Source organism: Dendrobates tinctorius, unplaced genomic scaffold (assembly GCF_039654945.1).
Source record: "Dendrobates tinctorius isolate UK_male_01 unplaced genomic scaffold, ASM3965494v1 ptg000097l, whole genome shotgun sequence".
Lineage (NCBI taxonomy): Eukaryota > Metazoa > Chordata > Amphibia > Anura > Dendrobatidae > Dendrobates > Dendrobates tinctorius.
In genome coordinates this window covers 30,251,564-30,274,352 of record NW_027361765.1, presented here as the reverse complement: position 1 = coordinate 30,274,352, position 22,789 = coordinate 30,251,564, and the positions used below count along the sequence as shown (strand labels likewise).

The 22,789-nt window shown below is 43.9% G+C and overlaps 1 protein-coding gene and 1 long non-coding RNA gene across 3 annotated transcripts in view; one reads left to right on the top strand and one right to left on the bottom strand.

Moving 5' to 3' along the window:
• The window catches only part of LOC141098963 (uncharacterized), a 71,166-nt gene that overhangs the window by 5,704 nt on the left and 42,673 nt on the right, over positions 1-22,789 (top strand). Inside the window, exon 1 of one of the 2 annotated variants that reach the window (XR_012234394.1) lies at positions 2,692-2,979. The exons of the other annotated variant lie outside the window; for it this stretch is intronic. This is a non-coding gene — a long non-coding RNA (uncharacterized lncRNA). Of the gene's footprint in view, positions 1-2,691; positions 2,980-22,789 lie in introns of those variants that run through there. 2 annotated transcript variants of the gene reach the window in all.
• The window catches only part of PRTG (protogenin), a 192,899-nt gene continuing 183,626 nt past the window's right edge, over positions 13,517-22,789 (bottom strand). Inside the window, exon 20 of the mRNA XM_073587013.1 lies at positions 13,517-22,424. Within this exon, the coding sequence (XP_073443114.1) occupies positions 22,101-22,424 (324 nt within the window). The 3' untranslated portion in view covers positions 13,517-22,100. The remainder of the gene's footprint in view (positions 22,425-22,789) is intronic.

The window sequence follows — 22,789 nt, the reverse complement described above, 5'->3', positions numbered from 1 at the left end:
ACTTATTAGATGGTTGCCCGATTCTAACGCATCGGGTATTCTAGAATATATGCAGTTTATTTTTGAAGATTTAATAATAATGCAATAATGCACCCCCCAATCCTGATATGTATGGTTCTCTCACCCGAAATCCTGATATGTATGGTTCTTTCACCCCCAATCCTGATATGCATGCTACCCCTCAACTCCCTATCCTGATATGCATGGTCCCCTGTCCCCCCAATCCTGGAATGCATGGTCCTCTCACCCCCCAATCCTGGTATGCATGGTCTTCTTACTCCCCTTTCGGGGTATACATGGTCCTCTCACCCCCCAATCCTGGTATGCATGGTCCTCTCACCCCTCTTTCCTGGTATGCATGGTCCTCTTACCCCCCTTTCGGGGTATTCATGGTCCCCTCACCCCCCAATCCTGGTATACATGGTCCTCTCAGCCCCCAATCCTGGTATGCATGGTCCCCTCACCCACCTTTGCTGGTATGCATGGTCCTCTCACACCCCAATCCTGGTATGTATGCTCACCGTCACCCCCCTTTCCTGGTATGTATGGTCCCCTCACCCCCCAATCCTGGTATGCATGGTATCCTCACCCCTCTTTCCTGGTATGCATGGTCCCCTCACTCCCCTATCCTGGTATGCATGATCCCCTCACACCCCTTTCCTGATATGCATGGTCCCCTCACCCCCCAATCCTAGTATGCATGGTCCTCTTACCCTCCTTTTGGGGTATGCATGGTCCCCTCATCCCCCAGTCCTGGTATGCATGGTCCCCTCACCCCCCAATCCTGGTATGCATGGTCCCCTCACCCCCCTATCCTGGTATGCATGGTCCCCTCACCCCCCTTTCTTGGTATGCATGGTCCTCTCACACCCCAATCCTGGTATGTATGCTCACTGTCACCCCCCTTTCCTGGTATGTGTGGTCCCCTCACCCCCCAATCCTGGTATGCATGGTCCCCTCACCCCCCCTTTCCTGATATGCATGGTTCCCTCACCCCCCAATCCTGGTATGCATGGTCCTCTTACCCCCCTTTTGGGGTATGCATGGTCCCCTCACCCCCCAATCCTGGTATGCATGGTCCCCTCACCCCCCCTTTCCTGATATGCATGGTTCCCTCACCCCCCAATCCTGGTATGCATGGTCCTCTTACCCCCCTTTTGGGGTATGCATGGTCCCCTCACCCCCCAATCCTGGTATGCATGGTCCCCTCACCCCCCCTTTCCTGATATGCATGGTTCCCTCACCCCCCAATCCTGGTATGCATGGTCCTCTTACCCCCCTTTTGGGGTATGCATGGTCCCCTCACCCCCCAATCCTGGTATGCATGGTCCCCTCACCCCCCCTTTCCTGATATGCATGGTTCCCTCACCCCCCAATCCTGGTATGCATGGTCCTCTTACCCCCCTTTTGGGGTATGCATGGTCCCCTCACCCCCCAATCCTGGTATGCATGGTCCCCTCACCCCCCCTTTCCTGATATGCATGGTTCCCTCACCCCCCAATCCTGGTATGCATGGTCCTCTTACCCCCCTTTTGGGGTATGCATGGTCCCCTCACCCCCCAATCCTGGTATGCATGGTCCCCTCACCCCCCTTTCTTGGTATGCATGGTCCTCACACCCCAATCCTGGTATGTATGCTCACCGTCACCCCCCTTTCCTGGTATGTATGGTCCTCTTACCCCCCTTTTGGGGTATGCATGGTCCCCTCACCCCCCAGTCCTGGTATGCATGGTCCTCTCACCCCCCAATCCTGGTATGCATGATCCCCTCACCCCCAATCCTGATATGCATGGTCCCTTCACCCCCCTTTCTTGGTATGCATGGTCCCCTCACCCCCCTATCCTGCTATGCATGGTCCCCTCACCCCCCAATCCTGGTATGCATGGTCCCCTCACCCCCCAATCCTGGTATGCATGGTCCCCTCACCCCCCAATCCTGGTATGCATGGTCACCTCACCCCCTATCCTAGTATGCATGGTCCCCTCACCCCCCAATCTTGGTATGCATGGTCCTCTCACCCCCAATCCTGGTATGCATGGTTCCCTCACCCCCCTTTCCTGGTATGCATGGTCCTCTCACCCCCCGTTTCCGTGTAGCCGCGACCAATCAGCGTCGCGGTCCTCTGTCCACGACCAATCAGCAACGTGGCCCTGTAGCCGTGACCAATCACGGCCGCGGCCCTGTACAAAAATATTAAAAAATAAAAAAAAAGTTATTCTCACCTTCTGACAGCCTCCTGTCTTCTTTCCACGCGCCCGGCCTCGCGTTCCCAGTAATGCTTTGCGGCTTAGACCGCTGATGACGTCGGTCTACTTTCTCGCTCCCGCGAGAGTGACGTCAGTCTTCTTTCTCGCTCTCGCGAGAGTGACGTCATCAGCGGTCTAAGCCGCAAAGCATTACTGGGAACGTGAGGCCGGGCGCGTGGAAAGAAGACAGGAGGCCGTCGGAAAGTGAGAATAACTTTTTTTTTATTTTAATTCTCTTTTTTACAGATTAAGGCCTGCGCCGTTACAAACAGCTGCGCCTGTCGCTGATTGGTTGCGGCCTGGCGGGGGCCTGGTGGCCGCGACCAAGCAGCGGCCCGCGATTTCGGTTACAGACAGACACGATAAGGCGTTTATATATATATATATATATATATATATATATATATATATATATATATATACATGGTTATTAGATCGCCCCTCAGTCATCTTTTTTCTAGACCAAATAATCCTAATTTTGCTAATCTCTCCGAGTATAGTAGTTCCCCATCCTCATTATTAATTTTCTTACCCTCCTTTGTACCCGCTCTAGTTCCATTATATCCTTCCTGAGCACCGTGACCAAAACTGTACAGAGTACACCATGTGCGGGCTACCCAGGGATTTGAACAGAGGCAGTATAATGCTCTCATCATGTGTATCCAGACCTCTTTTAATGCACCCCATGATCCTGTTTGCCTTGGCAGCCGCTGCCTGGCACTGGCTGCTCCAGGTAAGTTTAACATTAGCTAGGATCCCCAAGTCCTTCTCCATGTCTGATTTACCCAGTGGTTTCCCATTCAGTGTGTAATGGTGATATTGATTCCTTCGTCCCATGTGTATAACCTTACATTTATCATTGTTAAACCACATCTGCCACCTTTCGACCCAAGTTTCCAACTTATCCAGATCCATCTGTAGGAGAATACTCTCTTCTCTTGTATTGACTGCTTTACATAGCTTTGTATCATCTGCAAATATCGATATTTTACTGTGCAAACCTTCTACCAGATCATTAATATATTGAGGCGTATAGGTCCCAACACCAACCCCTGCGGCACCCCACTGGTCACAGCGACCCAGTTAGAGAATATACCATTTATAACCACGCTCTGCTCGCTAAGCCAGTTACTTACCCATTTACACACATTTTCCCCCAGACCCAGCATTCTCATTTTGTGTACCAACCTCTTGTGTGGCACGGCATCAAACGCTTTGGAAAAATCAAGATATACCACATTTACTGGCCTATAATTTCCAGGTTCACTTTTAGAGCTCTTTTTGAATATCAGTACCACATTTACTATGCACCACTCCTGTGGAACAGACCCCGACACTATAGAGTCCCTAAATATAAGAAATAATGGTTTGTATATTACATTACTTAGTTCTCTTAGAACTCGTGGGTGTATGCTATCCGCACCCGGAGATTTATCTATTTTAATCTTATTTAGCCGGTTTCTCACCTCTTATATTATTAATACTAGCTGAAGAGCCTGGCGTTGCCTGGACATAGTAACCAACTGTGGTTAGTTATAACAAATTATAATGATTATATTGCACATAAAAACATTTCACATCATATATTCAACACTACAGATTTGCAACACAAATTAACTAAACGATTACCCGAGTATTGATAGTATTTTATTTTCAACTCATTCAAGAGCCTTTTGATAAACAACATGTGTATCTAACCCTATCCTGTGTGATAATGTCTGCCGAGCTGTGTACCTAATCCTCTCCTGTGTGATACTTTCTGCTGAGCTGTGTATCTATTCCTATCGTGTGTTACTGACTGCTGAGCTGTGTATCTAATCCTCTCCTGTGTGATACTCACTGCTCAGCAGTGTATCTAATCCTATTCTGTGTGATACTGCCTGCTGAGCCGTGTATTTAATACTATTCTGTGTGATACTGTCTGCTGAGCCATGTATGTAATCCTATTCTGTGTGATACTGTCTGCTGTGCCGTGTATCTAATACTATTCTGTGTGATACTGTCTGCTGAGCCGTGTATCTAATCCTATCCTGTTTAATACAGTCTGCTGAGCCATGTATCTAACCCAATCCTGTATGATAATGTCTGCTGAGCTGTGTACCTAATCCTCTCCTGTGTGATACTGTCTGCTGTGCCGTGTATCTAATACTATCCTGTGTGATACTGACTGCAGAGCCGTGTATCTAATCCTATTCTGTGTGATACTGCCTGCTGAGCCATGTATCTAATCCTATTCTGTGTGATACTGCCTGCTGAGCCATGTATCTAACCCAATCCTGTATGATAATGTCTGCTGAGCTGTGTACCTAATCCTCTCCTGTGTGATACTGTCTGCTGTGCCGTGTATCTAATACTATTCTGTGTGATACTGTCTGCTGAGCCGTGTATCTAATCCTATCCTGTTTGATACAGTCTGCTGAGCCATGTATCTAACCCAATCCTGTATGATAATGTCTGCTGAGCTGTGTACCTAATCCTCTCCTGTGTGATACTTTCTGCTGAGCTGTGTATCTAATCCTATCGTGTGTTACTGACTGCTCAGCCGTGTATCTAATATTATTCTGTGTGATACTGTCTGCTGAGCCGTGTATCTAATCCTATCCTGTTTGATACCGTCTGCTGAGCCGTGTATCTAACCCTATCCTGTGTGATACTGACTGCTGAGCTGTGTATCCTCTAACCCTATCCTGTGTGATACTGACTGCTCAGCCGTGTATCTAATCCTATCCTGTGTGATACTGACTGCAGAGTCGTGTATCTAATCCTATCCTGTGTGATACTGTCTGCTGAGCCGTGTATCTAATACTATTCTGTGTGATAGTCTGCTGAGCCGTGTATCTAATCCTATCCTGTGTGATACTGACTCCTGAGCTGTGTATCTAATCCTATCCCATGTGATACTGACTGCAGAGTCGTGTATCTAATCCTATCCCGTGTGATACTGACTGCAGAGTCGTGTATCTAATCCTATCCTGTGTGATACTGTCTGCTGAGCCGTGTATCTAACCCTATCCTGTTTGATACCGTCTGCTGAGCCGTGTATCTAATCCCATTCTGTGTGATACTGTCTGCTGAGCCGTGTATCTAATACTATTCTGTGTGATACTGTCTGCTGAGCCGTGTATCTAATCCTATCCTGTGTGATACTGTCTGCTGAGCCGTGTATCTAATCCTATCCTGTTTGATACCGTCTGCTGAGCCGTGTATCTAACCCTATCCTGTGTGATACTGACTGCTGAGCTGTGTATCCTCTAACCCTATCCTGTGTGATACTGACTGCAGGGTCGTGTATCTAATCCTATCCCGTGTGATACTGACTGCAGAGTCGTGTATCTAATCCTATCCTGTGTGATACTGTCTGCTGAGCCGTGTATCTAACCCTATCCTGTGTGATACTGACTGCTGAGCTGTGTATCTAATCCTATCCTGTGTGATAGACTGCTGAGCCGTGTATCTAATCCTATCCTGTGTGATACTGACTGCAGAGTCGTGTATCTAGTCCTATCCTGTGTGATACTGTCTGCAGAGCCGTGTATCTAATCCCATTCTGTGTGATACTGTCTGCTGAGCCGTGTATCTAATACTATTCTGTGTGATACTGTCTGCTGAGCCGTGTATCTAATCCTATCCTGTGTGATACTGTCTGCTGAGCCGTGTATCTAATCCTATCCTGTTTGATACCGTCTGCTGAGCCGTGTATCTAACCCTATCCTGTGTGATACTGACTGCTGAGCTGTGTATCCTCTAACCCTATCCTGTGTGATACTGACTGCTCAGCCGTGTATCTAATCCTATCCTGTGTGATACTGACTGCAGAGTCGTGTATCTAATCCTATCCTGTGTGATACTGTCTGCTGAGCCGTGTATCTAATACTATTCTGTGTGATACTGTCTGCTGAGCCGTGTATCTAATCCTATCCTGTGTGATACTGACTCCTGAGCTGTGTATCTAATCCTATCCCATGTGATACTGACTGCAGAGTCGTGTATCTAATCCTATCCCGTGTGATACTGACTGCAGAGTCGTGTATCTAATCCTATCCTGTGTGATACTGTCTGCTGAGCCGTGTATCTAACCCTATCCTGTGTGATACTGACTGCTGAGCCGTGTATCTAATCCTATCCTGTGTGATACTGACTGCAGAGTCGTGTATCTAATCCTATCCTGTGTGATACTGTCTGCAGAGCCGTGTATCTAATCCCATTCTGTGTGATACTGTCTGCTGAGCCGTGTATCTAATACTATTCTGTGTGATACTGTCTGCTGAGCCGTGTATCTAATCCTATCCTGTGTGATACTGACTCCTGAGCTGTGTATCTAATCCTATCCCGTGTGATACTGACTCCTGAGCTGTGTATCTAATCCTATCCCGTGTGATACTGACTTCTGAGCTGTGTATCTAATCCTATCCTGTGTGATACTGACTGCTGAGCTGTGTATCTAATCCTAACCTGTCTGATACTGGGTTCCCCCTGCAGTCTGTGTCAGAGGGCGGTCTGTGTTGGCACGGTAATAAATTGTGTTATTTCCAGCTTTACAGAAGGACGATAACACCATAGAAATGATAAGAATACGCTAAATTGTTTGGTGAATTGGAACGCGCGGGGTTAAAATTTTGCCTCACAACATAGCCTGTGACGCTCTAGGGGTTCAGACGTGTGACTGTGCAAAATTTTGTGGCTGTAGCCGCGACGGTGCAGATGCCAATCCCGGACATACATACATACACACATTGAGCTTTATATATTAGATTAATATTATTAATATTAATTATATCTCTATTTAGCAGATTGAAGTATGATGGCACCACCCCTAATACCGTATGAGTCCACACACAAATTATTAATCCACACTGTCCCCCTTATACAGTATGAGTCCACACATATCACCCCCTATATACAGCCACACATCCCACACACCTTAGAAAAGAAAGAGGAAAACCATCCTCACCTCCTGCTCAAGTTTCCCTGCTTCGGTCTTTGCTACATGCACTGACGCTCCGCACAGCAGACACAATGTAGTGATGACCGTACGTCTGCTGACTCGGTCTCACATGCTGAATGGTGGAAGAAGGAGCCAGTGGCTCCCTCCTGCATCATTATATTCATTGCTGAGGATGCAGATAAAGCCACGCTCAGTATTTGACGCGTGTTTAACATCACTATTTGAAAAACAAAACCAGGAGTGGGTGATAAATACAGAAGTGGTGACGAGTTTCTATTATACTTTCCCTCTGTTCCACTCCCAATTTTGGCTTATAAGGCTAAGTGCACACGTTGCAGAAATTTTCTGCTCAAAAACCTGAATCCCTTCCCAGAAATCGCACCTATTTTTCCGCTTGCGTTTTTTGCGCGGTTTTGATGCGTTTTTGATGCGGTTTTTTTCCGCAGCGGTTTAAAACCGCATGGAAGAGGCCTAAAACGGGGAAAATCCGCAAAATTAATGAGCATGCTGCGTTTTTTACCGCGATGCGGTTTTTTTGCGGTAAAAAGCGCATCAATGTGCACAAAAAGTGCAAAATGCATAGAAATGACTGTGCAGATTATTTTTAGCGGTTTTATAGCAGTTTTATAGCGAAAACCGCGGTAAAAACCGCTAAAAAAAACTCTGTGTGTGAACACAGCCTAAATGCTGAGGTAAAATACTGACCAAATACTGAACGTGTGAACATGGCCTAACCATGAAATTAGAATACTGGGTGGGGGAGGACAGCTGCATCGTGGGGCCAATGTTTTCAGCCATTTGGTAATCTCGGTCCGCAGGCCAGACTGGAACAGTCAGAGGGCCGGATGTGGCCTGGGGGCCGCACTTTGCCCAGGTCTGGTATGGTCAAATATTTTTAGACTATGTTCACACTTCCTTTAGGTCATTCCAGACAAATGGTATTTGTGTCCGAAAGAGACCCATTTTCTAACTGATGCAAAGGGACCACATGCATGATTATAGGGTCTGTTTTGGTTCTGTTCTGTGCAGTACTTTACCCAGATGGTCCCAATAATATCAATGAAGTCTCTCTGCTTCTGTTTAGAATCTTTTTGCACATGAATTCCAGAAAAACAGTCCGAACACGGGTTTGACCATAACCTTATATGAAGAGTGGTTTATTTGTTAACAGTATGATTTTAATATAGTTATTATTTAGACTGGTTTCACATTAGCGTTGAAACAACGCTGCGCACTGCGTCGGTAAGCCCCGCCCCTATCCGGCTCCCTGCCCCCCCCATCCGGGATCACCGCCTACTATCGCATTTGCACGCATGCGATCGGCGCACCCTATCTTTAGCATAGGGTGCGCAGATCATGCGCTGCCAGTGTGAAAGTAGCGTGCTGCGCACTTTTGACAATGCGCCGTGCGTATGCATGGTCGCCTCACCCCCCAAACCTGATATGCATGGTCCCCTCACCCCCCAATCCTGGTATGCATGGTCACCCTCACCCCCTTTCCTGATATGTATGGTCACCCTCACCCACCTTTCCTGGTATGCATGGTCCCCCACCCCCCCTTTGCTGGTATGCATGGACCCCCTCACCCCCCAATCCTGGTAGGCATGGTCCCCTCACCCTCCAATCCTGGTAGGCATGGTCCCCTCACCCTCCAATCCTGGAAGGCATGGTCCTCTCACCCTCCAATCCTGGAAGGCATGGTCCTCTCACCCCTATTTCCTGGTATGCATGGTCCCCTCACCCCCCAATCCTGATATGCATGGTACCCCTAACCCCCCCAGACTTGGTATGTATGGTACCCCTCACCCACCTTTCCTGGTATGCATGGTCCCCTCACCCACCTTTCCTGGTATGCATGGTCCCCTCTCACCCCCCTTTCCTGGTATGCATAGTCCCCCCTTGCTGGTATGCATGGTCCCCTAACCCCCCTTTGCTGGTATGTATGGTCACCCTCACCCCTCTTTCCTGGTATGCATGGTCACCCTCACCCCCATTTCCTGGTATGCATGGTTTCTGGTAAAATGAAAAATAGTTATATACTCACCGACGGCCCGCGATCTCCACTCCACGCGCCCGGCATATTTCGGTCCCAGTAATGCTTTGGGCGAAACACCACTGATGACGTTGCGTTCTCGCGAGAGTGTCGTAATCTCCGGTCTAAGGCACAAAGCATTACTGGTACCGCGAGGCCAGGCGCGTGGAAAGGAGATCGGAGGCCGTCGTAAGGTGAGTATAACTTTTTTTTAATTTTAATTCTCTTTTTTACAAATTGAGCGCTGCGCCCGACCAATCAGCGACACAGGATTTCAGTTACAGACAGACAAACATGATAACACGATTATATATATTTATATTATATATACACAGTGAGTACGGAAAGTATTCAGATCCGTTTAAATTTTTCACTCTGTTTCATTGCATCCATTTGGTAAAATCAAAACAAGTTCATTTTTTTCTCATTAATGTACACTCTACACTCGGAAATATCATATGATCAGAAGTATTCAGACCCTTTGCTCAATGTTGAGTAGAAGCACCCTTTTGAGCTAGTACAGCCATGAGTCTTCTTGGGAATGATGCAACAAGTTTTTCACACCTGGATTTGTGGATTTTCTGCCATTGTTCCTTGCAGATCATCTCCGGTTCCGTCAGGTTAGATGGTGAACGTTGGTGGACAGCCATTTTCAGGTCTCTCCAGAGAAGCTCAATTGGGTTTAGGTCAGAGCTCTGGCTGGTTCAGTCAAGAATGGTCACAGAGTTGTTCTGAAGCCACTCCTTTATTATTTTAGCTGTCTGTTTAGGGTCATTGTCTTCTTGGAAGGTGAACCTTCAGCCAAGTCTGAGGTCCAGAGCATTCTGGAAAAGGTTTTCATCCAGGATATCTCTGTACTTGGCTGCATTCATGTTTCCTTCAATTGCAACCAGTCGTCCTGTCCCTGCAGCTGAGAAACACCCCCATGGCATGATGCTGCCACCACGTTTCACTGTTGGGATTGTATTGGGCAGGTGATGAGCAGTGCCTGGTTTTCTCCACACATACCATTTAGAATTATCACCAAAAAGTTCTATCTTCGTCTCACCAGACCAGAGAATCCTATTTCTCATAGTCTGGGAGTCCTTCATGTGTTTTTAGCAAACTCTATGCAGGCTTTTATGTCTGGCACTGAGGAGAGGTTTCTGTCGGGCCACTCTGCCATAAAGGCCCGACTGGTGGAGGGCTGCAGTCAACTGCAGGGATAATTGACTTTGTGGAACTTTCTCCTATCTCACTACTGCATCTGGAGAGCTCAGCCACGGTGATCTTGGGGTTCTTCTTTACCTCTCTCGTCAAGCTCTTCTCCCACAATTGCTCAGTTTGGCTGGACGGCCAGGTCTAGGAAGACTTCTGGTGGTCCCAAACTTCTTCCATTTAAGGATTATGGAAAGCCACTGTGCTCTTAGGAACCTTGAGTACTGCAGAAATTCTTTTGTAACCTTGCCCAGATCTGTGCCGTGCCACAATTCTGCCTCTGAGCTCCTTTGCCAGTTCCCTTGACCACGATTTTCATTTGGCCTGACATACATTGTGAGCTGTGAGGTCTTGTATAGACAGGTGCGTGCCTTTCCAAATCAAGTCCTATCGATTTAATTAAACACAGCTTGACTCCAATGAACGAGTAGAACCATCTCAAGGAGGATCACAAATAAATGGACAGCATGTGACTTAAATATGAGTGTCTGAGCAAAGGGTGTGAATACTTATGACCATGTGAATTTTCAGTTTTTCTTTTTTAATAAATTTGCAAACATTTCTACATTTGTTTTTTTCAGTCAAGATGGGGTTCAGAGTGTACATTAATGAGAAAGAAATGAACTTTTTTGAATTTTTCCAAATGGCTGCAATGAAACAGACTGAAAAATGTAAAGGGGTCTGAATACCCACTGTGTGTGTGTGTGTGTGTGTGTGTATGTATGTATATATTTATATATAAGGTAGCGCTGTCATTCGGGTAGGGGATACTCGCTTGGCAGCCAATAAATCACATTTGGCACAGGTTTTCCATAAAAACAATCACAGTCCATGCGGTTTATTTAGGCATCATAAACCATGACCAGCAACATAAAGTTCATATTAACAGCATAGCGTCCTTGATAGAGCTTCCCTCTGTTTTCCCTGTGGTCACAGGTTATGCCATACGCAGGCTCTCTTAGCCTCAGTTATATCCCTTCTCAGGGTTTACCTCATGGCTGCTTCTCCATACTGCAGACATTCATTCCCTCCAGGGAACTATCAGGCACGTGCAGCCATTAAACAGTGTTCACTTGCTGTCAGGAAGACAGCCCCATCTCTCTGATGGGACCTTCCAAAACAGACCAACCAGGTCCCAGCATTCACTCCATGTGACCTACCCTGGCTACCTTATATGGTCCGTAGCCACGCCCACCGGGTCACATGGCTATGACCTCATCACAGGTCCTTCAACCACTCATACACTTTGCAATAGCGTTCTTAAACACACCCCCTGGGTGGGTTTGTAGGTAACTGGTTCCGCCCGTCTCACCAGCTACCTGGAGACTTCTCCCTGACACATTGGAATGAAAGATCAGCTCTGCTGATCAGCACATAAGCAAGCCTCCATCCCAGGGCCACCCACCTTGAGATACATAACGATCCTTTAGCACCCTGCTCCTGTTACCACTCTGGACAAGGCTATCCCTTCATCCTGGGACACCCACACAGCGCCCCCTAGCGGACACAGTGGTCACTACACCACAACATACACACACACACTAGATGTGTGCCCGATGCCATCGCATCGGGAGGGCAGTAACATCATGATGGGGGCAGCTTTGTGGCGCTGGGGGTGGCGGCCCACCCACTTCCGCGCAGTCACAACCAGCAGGAAGAACAGTGTTTTGCGACCTGTGCTGGAGATGGTGTGCGGTGCCACCAGAGGGTGGCCGCATCCAATCTCCAGCACAGGCCTCAAGCCGCGGTCTTTCCTGCTGGCTGTGACTTCACGCAAGTGGGTGGGCAGGCAGCGGCTGGATCCGGCGCGTGTAGTCAGGCGGCGGCATCCCTCTTATTACTCCCCCCTCATTACACCCCTCTCACAGCCGGCAGGAAAGACGGTGTTTTGTGGCCTGTCCTGGAAATGGAGTGTGGCGCCACCAGAGAGTGGCCGCACCAAATCTCCAGTACAGGCCTCAAGCCGCGGTCTTTCCTTCCAGCTGTGACTGCATGGAGGTGGGTGGGTGAGCAGGCAGCGGCGGGATCCGGCGCGTGTAGTCAGGCGGTGGGTCCTGGCGGGGGGTCCGGCGGCAACATCACTCATTACTCTCCCCTCATTACACCCTCTCATTTCACCCCTCTCGTTATGTCCTCTCGTTACACCCCTTTCACAGCCTCGTGATCGCAGAGGTGGCCTGAATCCGAGCGGCAGCCGGAATCCCAACGGCGGTCGGGATCGCAGCGGTAGCCTGGATCCTAGTGACAGCTGGGATCCCAGCGGCGGTTGGGATCGCAGCGGTGGCCTGGATCTGAGCGGCATCACTTGGGTGTTCCAAAATGGCGGTCGGCGTACTTCTGGTGCAGCGCAGTGGATTGTGGGATTTGGGGACATCCAGACGAAAGTGGATGACAGACAATTTAAGGCAAATATATATATATAAACTTCTGACTTGCAGACAAATCCTGGGTGTTGGTGATCCCTGTGCCTCGGGCTCGAGAAATGAGGGGGTCCCCTGAAACATTGCCGCAGGTGTGCTTCCCTCATTGTTTGTCAGTGTCTGCTCTTATGCTCAACCTATGGAAGAGCAAGTGTGCACAGGGATCATCCGTCCCACACCCAGGATCTGTGCTGTTATTTTTATTAATATACACACACACACATATACATACACACACTGGATGAAATAATTTAGGATAAATTATGAAGATAACGTGTTTTATGTGGACTATAGCCAGTTGGTGGGAGCAACTGCTATGTGGCTATTAGAGGTGTGGGACTTTAGTATTAAATAAGCCATTTTTTCTATTTTTGGAGTCATGGGAGAGTCATATTTCCGGCCATACCTTCACCATCTTAGACACACAAAGTGATAGAGCTATAATTTGGGTTGATATTCAAATACTATGGGTTTTCAAGGCTGAAAATCCTGGCACTTGAACCCACAGAAGCGATAATGTCCCCTTATCACATATATATCCATGGATGGAAGTAATATGCACCTTTAAAATAATTTCTAAATCTCCAATGTTTTCATAGGGATTTCTAAAGTTAGAAAATTACTGAACATTGTTTAAGTTGGAACACATTAATAAAATAACTAACACCATAATTAATCCAAGTTTAATTAAAAAACTTTATTAGAACTGTGCAACTCACTGATATTTTTGACTTATCACAGCATAAACAAACATTTGGCATTTCAATAGTTATACTTTTTGGCAAGACTCATGGAGCAATTCATTTCTTCAATGAAATGAACAATTAAACAAAAGTCAGAATAAAACAGCTAAAACCATTCTCTATATAAAAAAAACACAATGTAAAAAAAATATTTAACACAATAATAAAAGAATTACAGTGAAGCAGGAAATAGGAGTTACATTCACTATTCAAGGAGAACATCGGGTAGAATGAGGTAGAGTGTCAGAACGGATCCCCTGAGAAGAGTTCATACTTTAATTAGCTCTGTTACCTACCATAAACTACCAGGATCACCTTTACATAAAGAAAGAAGCGGTGAAAACCAACAAATAAAAACAAAAAGATTTGGGTGTAAAGGTTAAAAAAAAAAAAAAAAAAAAAAAAAAAAACACAAACAGAATACATTCCAAAGGTAAACGTACAAAAATATCTGAAGCTTCTTTATATATTGTACATATATAATGCCACACTAGTTCCATATTAATGGCTAGCACACTTGTTGGAAATGGTTATCAGTACTCAAATGAAGGTGACCTAAAATACTTTCTAAAATAATGATGCACATTCCCAAGTCCAAAAATGTTGGCACAATGTGTAAAATGGAAAGAAAATAAGAATGCAATGATTTAGAAATCTCCCACAGACATATTTTATTCACAACAGAACATAGAGCTCAGATTACTACATAAAAGTTACAGGTTTCTATTAAATTTGAAAAAATTAACTCCATTAGAAACTAGTGGCATCTCAAAAAAGTTGAGACAAGGTTAACAAAAGGCTTGGGGGTCAATTTTCAGCTTAATCACATGAATTTGTATAAAAAGAGCATGTTAGAGAGGCAGAGTCTCTCAGAAGCAAAGATGGTCGAGGTTCACCAATCTGGGAACAGCGGTGTCTAAAAATTGTGAAACAATTTCAGAAAAATGTTCATCAACATGAAATTGCAAAGACTGTGAATATCGCACCACCTAAAGTACATCATTTCATCAAAAGATTCAGAGATGCTGGAGAAATCCATGTGCACAAGAGATAAAAGCTGACGGTCAATATTGGATGTTTGTGAGCTATGTGCTGTCAGGCAGCACTGCATTAATATGGGGATGCAACACAATGGTAGAAATGGCCCTCACAAAACTTTTTTGGGACGAGTTGCTGGCATCAATTTCTAAATTAGTCAAATTATTTTTCTTCAAGTGAAATGGAAAAATATTGAATCATCATCTTCTAATATACGTTCTATGGTCTGGTGTGAATAAAATATGACTAAAAGACTTCAAAATCATTACATTCTTGTTTTCCTTCTATTTTACAGTCCCAACTTATATATATGGAATTACAGTGGTACATCTTAGTGTCTGTCTAAAGGAATGGCAATGTAAAGACATGCAAAAGTGCAAAATGAGTATGGCCTTCTGTAATGGACTTAAAAAGAAATCTTTAGTTTTAATACCAAAGAACCCTTTCATTGAACACCCACAATAATGTCCGTAAATACTTCCAGAATTGTCACTTCTAGCTATTCAAGAAGGAACCGTATCCATCCTTTGACTGGGAAAGTACCCATTTGCCAGCGTGATGAATTAGAAACCAAAGGGGAGATTACTTAAAGTGGTAATCGTTTTCCTAATGGCGCAAATCCTATATTTTTAGTAACCCTTGTGACTTGATTTCATGTGAACATGTAATTCCGATTAATAGTAGGAAATGTTTCACAGGTGCCAGCACTTCATAAAATAATCTACATTGTATCCAGCTTAATTCTATAAGACACTAAGGATTCGGTCACTAGTTGCGGACGCAATTGATGAAAATATATCCCATTTCTACAGTGATTGCGGCAAAAAAAGAAAAAACACCACTCACCGTGGCCGCAACGTGTGAACATCGCTTACGTGAGCGCATCCTTGGTCTGTACTTGTATTAACGAGCCTTCATCTCTATTTCTGAAGATGCTCAAACAATGTAAAACAATGTTCCAGAAAAATCCTGTTCTTCAGGGACATTATGATTAGAATTCCCAAACAGATCAGCAGTTCCTCTATGTAGACATAACACGTTTTACATACAAACCAAAACCCAAGGACACTGGCTGGGTGACGATGCCGGTATATACACAACTAACAGTCTGGCTTTATCCAGAGGATTCACATCTAGTTCATGGAAAGTTCATTACATGTTTATGAGGGACACACATGAACCTGTAGGTTTCCATTACCGCTGGAGCCAAATGATAGGAGATAATGATTTGTCGTAATCTACATATGCACTTTGACCAAATACAGCTTTTTGTCATTTGTGAGGAACACTGAATACAATACCGTACATCGGAGTAATAATATGTATGTGCTCATATACGCTGTAATTCTTGCCTGAAACCTGGTTCAGACAGGAGATTTTGAAGGGGTGAGACGCTTCGATTTTAAAGTGCTCACAGTTCCCACCATACGGTACTTGATATTAAACTGAGATGTATGTATAATGGATGCAGAGAAGCTAAACTCCCCTCTGCCTTCCCTGCCATAGCTCTGGTGATGACTGACATGGAAAATGTGAGCATCAAGTATATTGGAGGCTTAGCATTATAGGCGCTCAATCCAAACAGATTTATTCCCAATTATTATACCTTTTGGGGCTGTTGTAGTTTCAGGTCACTGTGCTAAGGGGGAGGAATTTCCTAAAAGGGAATCTGTCACTATGTTTCTGCTACCCCCAAATGAGAGCAGCATGATTTACGGACAAAGACCCTGATTCCAGCAATGTGTCACTTACTGGCCTTCTTGAAAAATCACAGATTTAATTGCTGCAGATCTACCATTTCTCTGAATGCTGAGCGCTGTATAGCCCAGCCCACACCACTGATTGGCAGCTTTCTGTATACACTGTGCATAGACAGAAAGCAGCCAATCAGTGGTGGGGGCAGAGTTACACAGAGCTCACAACTAGACTTCTAGTGACAATCTCCTGCTGATTTTAAGTAGCAAAAACTTGTAGATAAATTCCCTTTAAGGAATTGTTCTATTCATGTGATGCAATACTATTTTATAAAACGCACCTGAAAAGTGATGATTCTAAACTATTACAGTGCAGCACCCTTTGTCACAGATGGTTGGTTTCTAATAGATTTCTGCAGTAGAGGGGGGTATTACCATAATCATGCACAGATTATCTCATTTGCAGGCGCCATAGTCAGGTGCATATTAGTTATAGTAATATACAGGGAAAAGACTTGCTAGAGACAAGTACAAGTAGTGAAAGCTAAATAAACATTGGAACTAATAGTGTACATTACATATATACATATATATACACACAAACATGTAATCTTCACATATAAAATGGAAAAAAAACAGCAATGTTGTAACACGGAGATGTCACTGTCCTTCAAAAGATGATAGACTCAACAGGATGCCTAGTTGTAATTGCTAAACCTATGGGACCAAAAAAAAAATAAAATCCAGCAGAACTGTAAAGCTACTGGCCATACGGTCTGGATATGCGATATATACAACAAGGCGTCAATTCATCTCTTGAAGGTTTAGTTATACTAACAGATTGATAGAACACAACCACTGTGATAAGACTAATAAAAAGTTAAGTTTACCTAGAAATGGTTCTTTACTATATAAACAATACATTTGGCCAACAAGAGCACTTATAAAGCCTCATCATCTGATCAATATGCAGGGGATAACCAGAAATATCTTTGGTATAAATTGTTAATCAAAGAAGGAAATGTTCACGGGAATAATTAGCAAGACATAAAGAAGCCATTTATCACCTAATCAGAATGAGTGGTATGGCGCAGCAGAGAACCACAATATCACATTACTCAGTGCGATCAGGGAATTTTTGCTCTGGTTTACAAAAAAAATAAAACCAAAAAGCGCAACAAAATATCTGCAAGTGCAGAGAAAAACTGAAATGACGCGAGGTTTTGAACTCTGCTGCCCCATTTCACCTTTAGGCTATGTTCACACTGAGTTTTCTTCACGAGCTTTTGGAGCAGAAACTCTTTAAAAACCACAAAGGGTTATCTGGGTTTATGTTAGTGTTTTCTCATGGGGATAAGAATGGACAAGCAGGTGGTTGCTAACTACCTGTTCTCCCTGGCTTTGCCTCAGAGCAATCACAGATCGCCGCTTCCTTTGACCTCACGTGTACAGAGCAGCTGTTACTCTTTCGAGGGAGCATGACTGCTGACGTCAGTGATTAACACCTGGCTCCCCGCAATTAGGTAGCGGGAAGCTAGCTCTCAATCAGCATGACATGGGAAGTCATGCCCCATCAACAGAGCAGAGCTGAATCAAGCAGCCTGTCTGTCGACGTGACTAGAAGCCAGAGAATCGCCAGCAGGAGCAGTTTGTGAGTCGCCAGATATTTGGCAACCACCTGCCTTCTTATAAAAAAAAAAGAAAAAAATAGTGCCAGAAAACTTTAAAGAAACAAATTTTGATTGGGAAACTGGAGAGTTTCTGCTTCAAAAATGCAGAAAAAAAACCATGTGTGAATGCACACTTAAGAGCAGATTTTCATCGATAACCTGTAGAGTTCTACGATTTAGGAAACACTGACGCAAAACTATTCTAAGCTTTAAAAAGACAAAACCATATAGTTTGCTACCGGGACTGATAATTTGGCATTTTAATAGCATGTACAGTATAAATAGCCTTCATATGCTATAAATCACTATTACCATGGCAAGGCTGCCTAGGGTTTGTAATATCAACTATCAAACACTGTCCAAGTCTTCAAAAGAAGTTTAACGAGGTCAGATGTTTGGGGCAACACTTGCCATAATACTTGTTTTGTGATATATATTGGGAAAAAAATCATGAAAAATTACTTGCTATCTGGGAGATATAGGACTCAGGGGACTAATGGTCCTTGAAGACGTAAGTAGATGACACTGATGTACGGCCATAACCAGCCATTGGTCAAGATGTAGCCAGAACAGAATAAATATATAGTTCCTATTCCCTCTGGACATTGTCCTCCTGCCGTGAGTTCATCCCTCCATTTTCATAAGATAGGTGGGCACAAATAACTTACTGTATGTTTGCTAGACACTGCGCACAGACATGGCACCTGACATGCCAGATCATGACATTTTGTGCACACTTCCCAATAGCAACGATTAACAAAGTAAAGGTTTATGGTTTTCCGCTACCCCTGCATATCATCTGGTTACCATTCACGAATGATCACAAGATATGAACAGCTATACACAAAGCATCTAACGACTCAGTTTGTATAGTAAGAGCTGCTTTCTGTACACTAAAATAGCAAGACACAACCCAAAAATACATCTTTGGTTACACTTTTTCCCTTAGTATATAAAGCAATTTGTTCAAAAATAGGTCATCTAATACTGTTATAATAAAGAGCTAATAGCTACGGTAAATACTAAACTTGTAACTTGGAAGTTTTTGGACTTGACTATTTAAAGTCTAAGGTAGTTTAAAATGCATTTCTGCACTAATACAGTCACTACTACTAGTTGGCAGCTATGCCAACAACAAAATAGATTTTCTTTCAGAAAAAAAAAATGTCATGCCTTAAGGTTAGTGATGAGCGAACGTCCTCGGATAAGGTTATCTGAGCATGCTCGGGTGCCAATCGAGTGTCTTAGGTGTGCTTGGATAACGCCTTATCTGAGCACATTCACTCATCACTACTTAAACATATAAAGAACAATCTTTGGTATGAAAAAGCAAATAAAAAAAAAAAAAAACAGCACAGTTTTTGAAGACTGTATATAATTTACCAGTCACATACGCAGTAAAGAGATTATGGGAACTTCTTTGTGATAAAGCAAAGTTCAATTCAATAGGTACTAAATTTCCTAATGAACTTAAAAAATATTACTTCACCAAAAATCTGACATTTCCAATCATGATAGTAAGCACTCGCCAATAATTCATACTCTCAGGAGCTGCGGAAGCGGAGATATTGGGCGCCATTCTGCAGGGTCTTTACACTAGAGAGCTGGTTTATGTCTGAAAACTGACACCTCTGATCACCTTGTTGCTATCCAAATGGATAATATAGGCTTCCATTACCGGAAAGAAGTTTGAACCCACTTATTTTGATGGGACCAGCTCAGGCCCAATTCACAAGGTGTCAGGAAAGAGAAAGATCGGACAGATTGGATTCAAACTCCCAATCCTCTTATTCTCCTAATCAAAAATGACCTATTGTTTAAATCAGGTTTTTGTGTTACCCTAATTTTAAACATTTTGCAATCTGTATTAAAAAATGCCAAAAAAAAAATAAACTTGTCATTTTCACACTGATCTTTGGGGCATTTTAGACTTCAGCTTCCTATTGATTCAGGAAATAACACATGTACATAAGCACAATGGTCTCCTCCTTTTTGTATTGAAGTGTCCAAGTATCCTGTGGAAGTGTCATTGTGAAGGGAGGCGAAGTCACTACTGTGAATGGTGGAACCTGTGTTATCAGCTATGTAGAAAGTGCTTAGTGGTCATTGTAATCTTGTCTGTGGACAAGGAGCCTCCTGGAAACCATTCTGGAAAGAACAGGAAAGTAGGAGTCTAAAAAGCCCAAGTGACCAGTGTTAAAATTGCAGAATCAACTTTTTTTTTTTTACTCAAGATTGTAATATTTAAAAAAAAACAAAACATCTTTTTTCAATACATAAATCACAAAATCTGGATTTAAACAGGACATTTTCGGATGCTAGACTCCCATTAAAGCACTTGGGCAGAGTAAAGACTTCTCAGATCCCAGCTTCCTAAACTCCTGTAAGTAAGAATTTTGGATAGTTGTAAAAAAGATTATCTGCTCCCACATCTTTCATCTTAATTATCAGGTGTTACACGACTTATAGACATTAAGAATGCAGGATGAACAATATACGGTAACTTCTTTAGGACTTGTCCAAAGTGTCGGACAACTGCTCCCCTTCTCCTCCATGGAAGGAGATGTACATCAGACACAACCAGACACATGAAGGATCTGTCACCTAGATGGCTGATAGAAGCATTGTCCTGCACATACTGAATGCCTATTGAAGGCTTTGGCTCTCATTTTTAGCCATGTTATCTCTGCTCTCAATGCGCCAAGCATGACAGGTAATCTTTTATAATGTAGCTAAGTAAATGACCTACTTCATCTCCTTTCAAAATCAAATTTGAGCATGATACCCTGTCATATTCGCCCCATATATTTATGGGATAGACACAAAAAAACACTATTCCCTGAGTCCAGGAAATGTACATAAATGTAAAAAAGAGGTAGTATAAAACAGGAATTGTAAAGGCAACAGTCAGTAATAGCCATATCAAAAGTCATTTTCTAAAGCCTCTGCCTAACACTGAATCAGCAATGAACAGTCTAATTTCTGGATTTTACACCATGCACTGAAAGAAGTGAAAGGGCTGTTGTAAAAATAAAAACTGACCACCCTTGGTCAACCTGAGACTCAGTGAAAACATGTACCGTATTTTACATCTTTCAAATAGCAATAAAATATATAAAATACATTGAATATTGTCAACATGTAGTTTCCACTGTCATTGTAGGGATCACTGGTGGATGTCCAGATTACTGATCCCAGCGGCAAGGCTGGCCTGTGCCATGGGGCCATTGTAGTGTTACACAGGTAGCAGACGTGACCAATGGCCTTAGTAGTATGGGTAAGCTCAGTACAGAAGAGCATAGGTAGACCACTGCCTCATTACTCAGCATCTGTAAACAGTAAGGTGGGTTGGAATTTACTAGTTTCCAATATATTTCTAGGATTTAAGGCATCTCGTCATCGTCCTGAGTGATGTCCTGAATTCCTTGCAGTAAGGCAGTTCTGTGTAACTGAGATACTTGAAGGCACAGTTTTACAAGGTAGCGACTGTTCATGGGAAAGGTTGGTCTTCTTAAAGACACATATAGAGGTAGTCATCAATTTAAGGTAGAGTTGGTTCATAGCATTAGCCATTTGTAATACATTAGCAGAGCTTTACAAAAAGCCATGTAACGGGTGTTGCCTTTACAACTCCTTAAGTAACACATTCATCATACATAAAAAGCATTAATGATAAAAAAAAAACCCCACAAACATACATACATTTAAGGAAGTACCTTGGATGAAGGTTAAGGGGAGACAAACAAACACAAATGTGGGTAAAGCAGCGAAATGAAGTCCATGATGTGACCAGCTGAGGTAGACATAAATCAAAGAGACTGCTTGACATCCCTTTACAACAAAGACAAATGGCACAAAACCTGGAGAGTTTCAGAGCCATCCACCATCCAGCAAAGCAACCTTCAATGTCAATAGATTTACTCAGCAAAACATTCTGCAGGAAAATGATAAATTTGATCTGACACCAGATTTCACAAACATTTTTTTTTTTTGTTTGCCATGTCATTGTCCTTCGAACAGGCACCAATGGCTGGAATATCTGGCTTGAGGAATGTTTCTTTTCTTGAAATGTTTAGGAAATATGGATAATTTGAGGTATTGAGGAAATGAGCTCCTCAAGAATGGACACTGGGAGGCTTTCCATGTTTGCATAAGGCAGGGTCCTTTCCACATTCTTCAACATTGAATGAGTCGGGTGTGTGCGGTGAGGTAGTGATAACAGAGCAGAGGTGAATTTCATCAGTAGACTCGTGTGAATACCGCCCAGAATCACTGGTTTCATGACTCTCCTCGCTGTTGCCAGAATGTTCTGTGTCTGCTACTATGCTGTGTCGCATCTGGAATGTGCCAGGATGACCAGGTGATGTGGGAGACCCGTCTTCTCCCCTCAGGACCGTTGGGCCAGGACAATATACAGAAGTCTTAATTTTTCTTTTGTACTGCGTAAAAATAAATATACATATAATTTTATATAAAGAACTATTTTATATATAAATGCAGATTTGTATTAAAGAGGTGGTCCACGACATTGTATGATGCACCCATCGATTTACACCTTTTAACGAAGTATGTTTGTAAACGGCTTCTGCTGCTTGCTCAGTCCACATCACGTGACCCCGGCTGCAGCCGGCCGCTGACATCCGCTGATGTCAAGTCAACTTCCAGATTTCCCGAATTCACCCAGGCGTGACCAAGTTGCACCCACCCCCCAATTAACTGGGCTGTGGGCGGCGTTACGCCACACATCACAGCTCAGTATCCAGTGCGCGTTTGTGGGCAGTGAAAGCGTGCGCTGAATATTGAG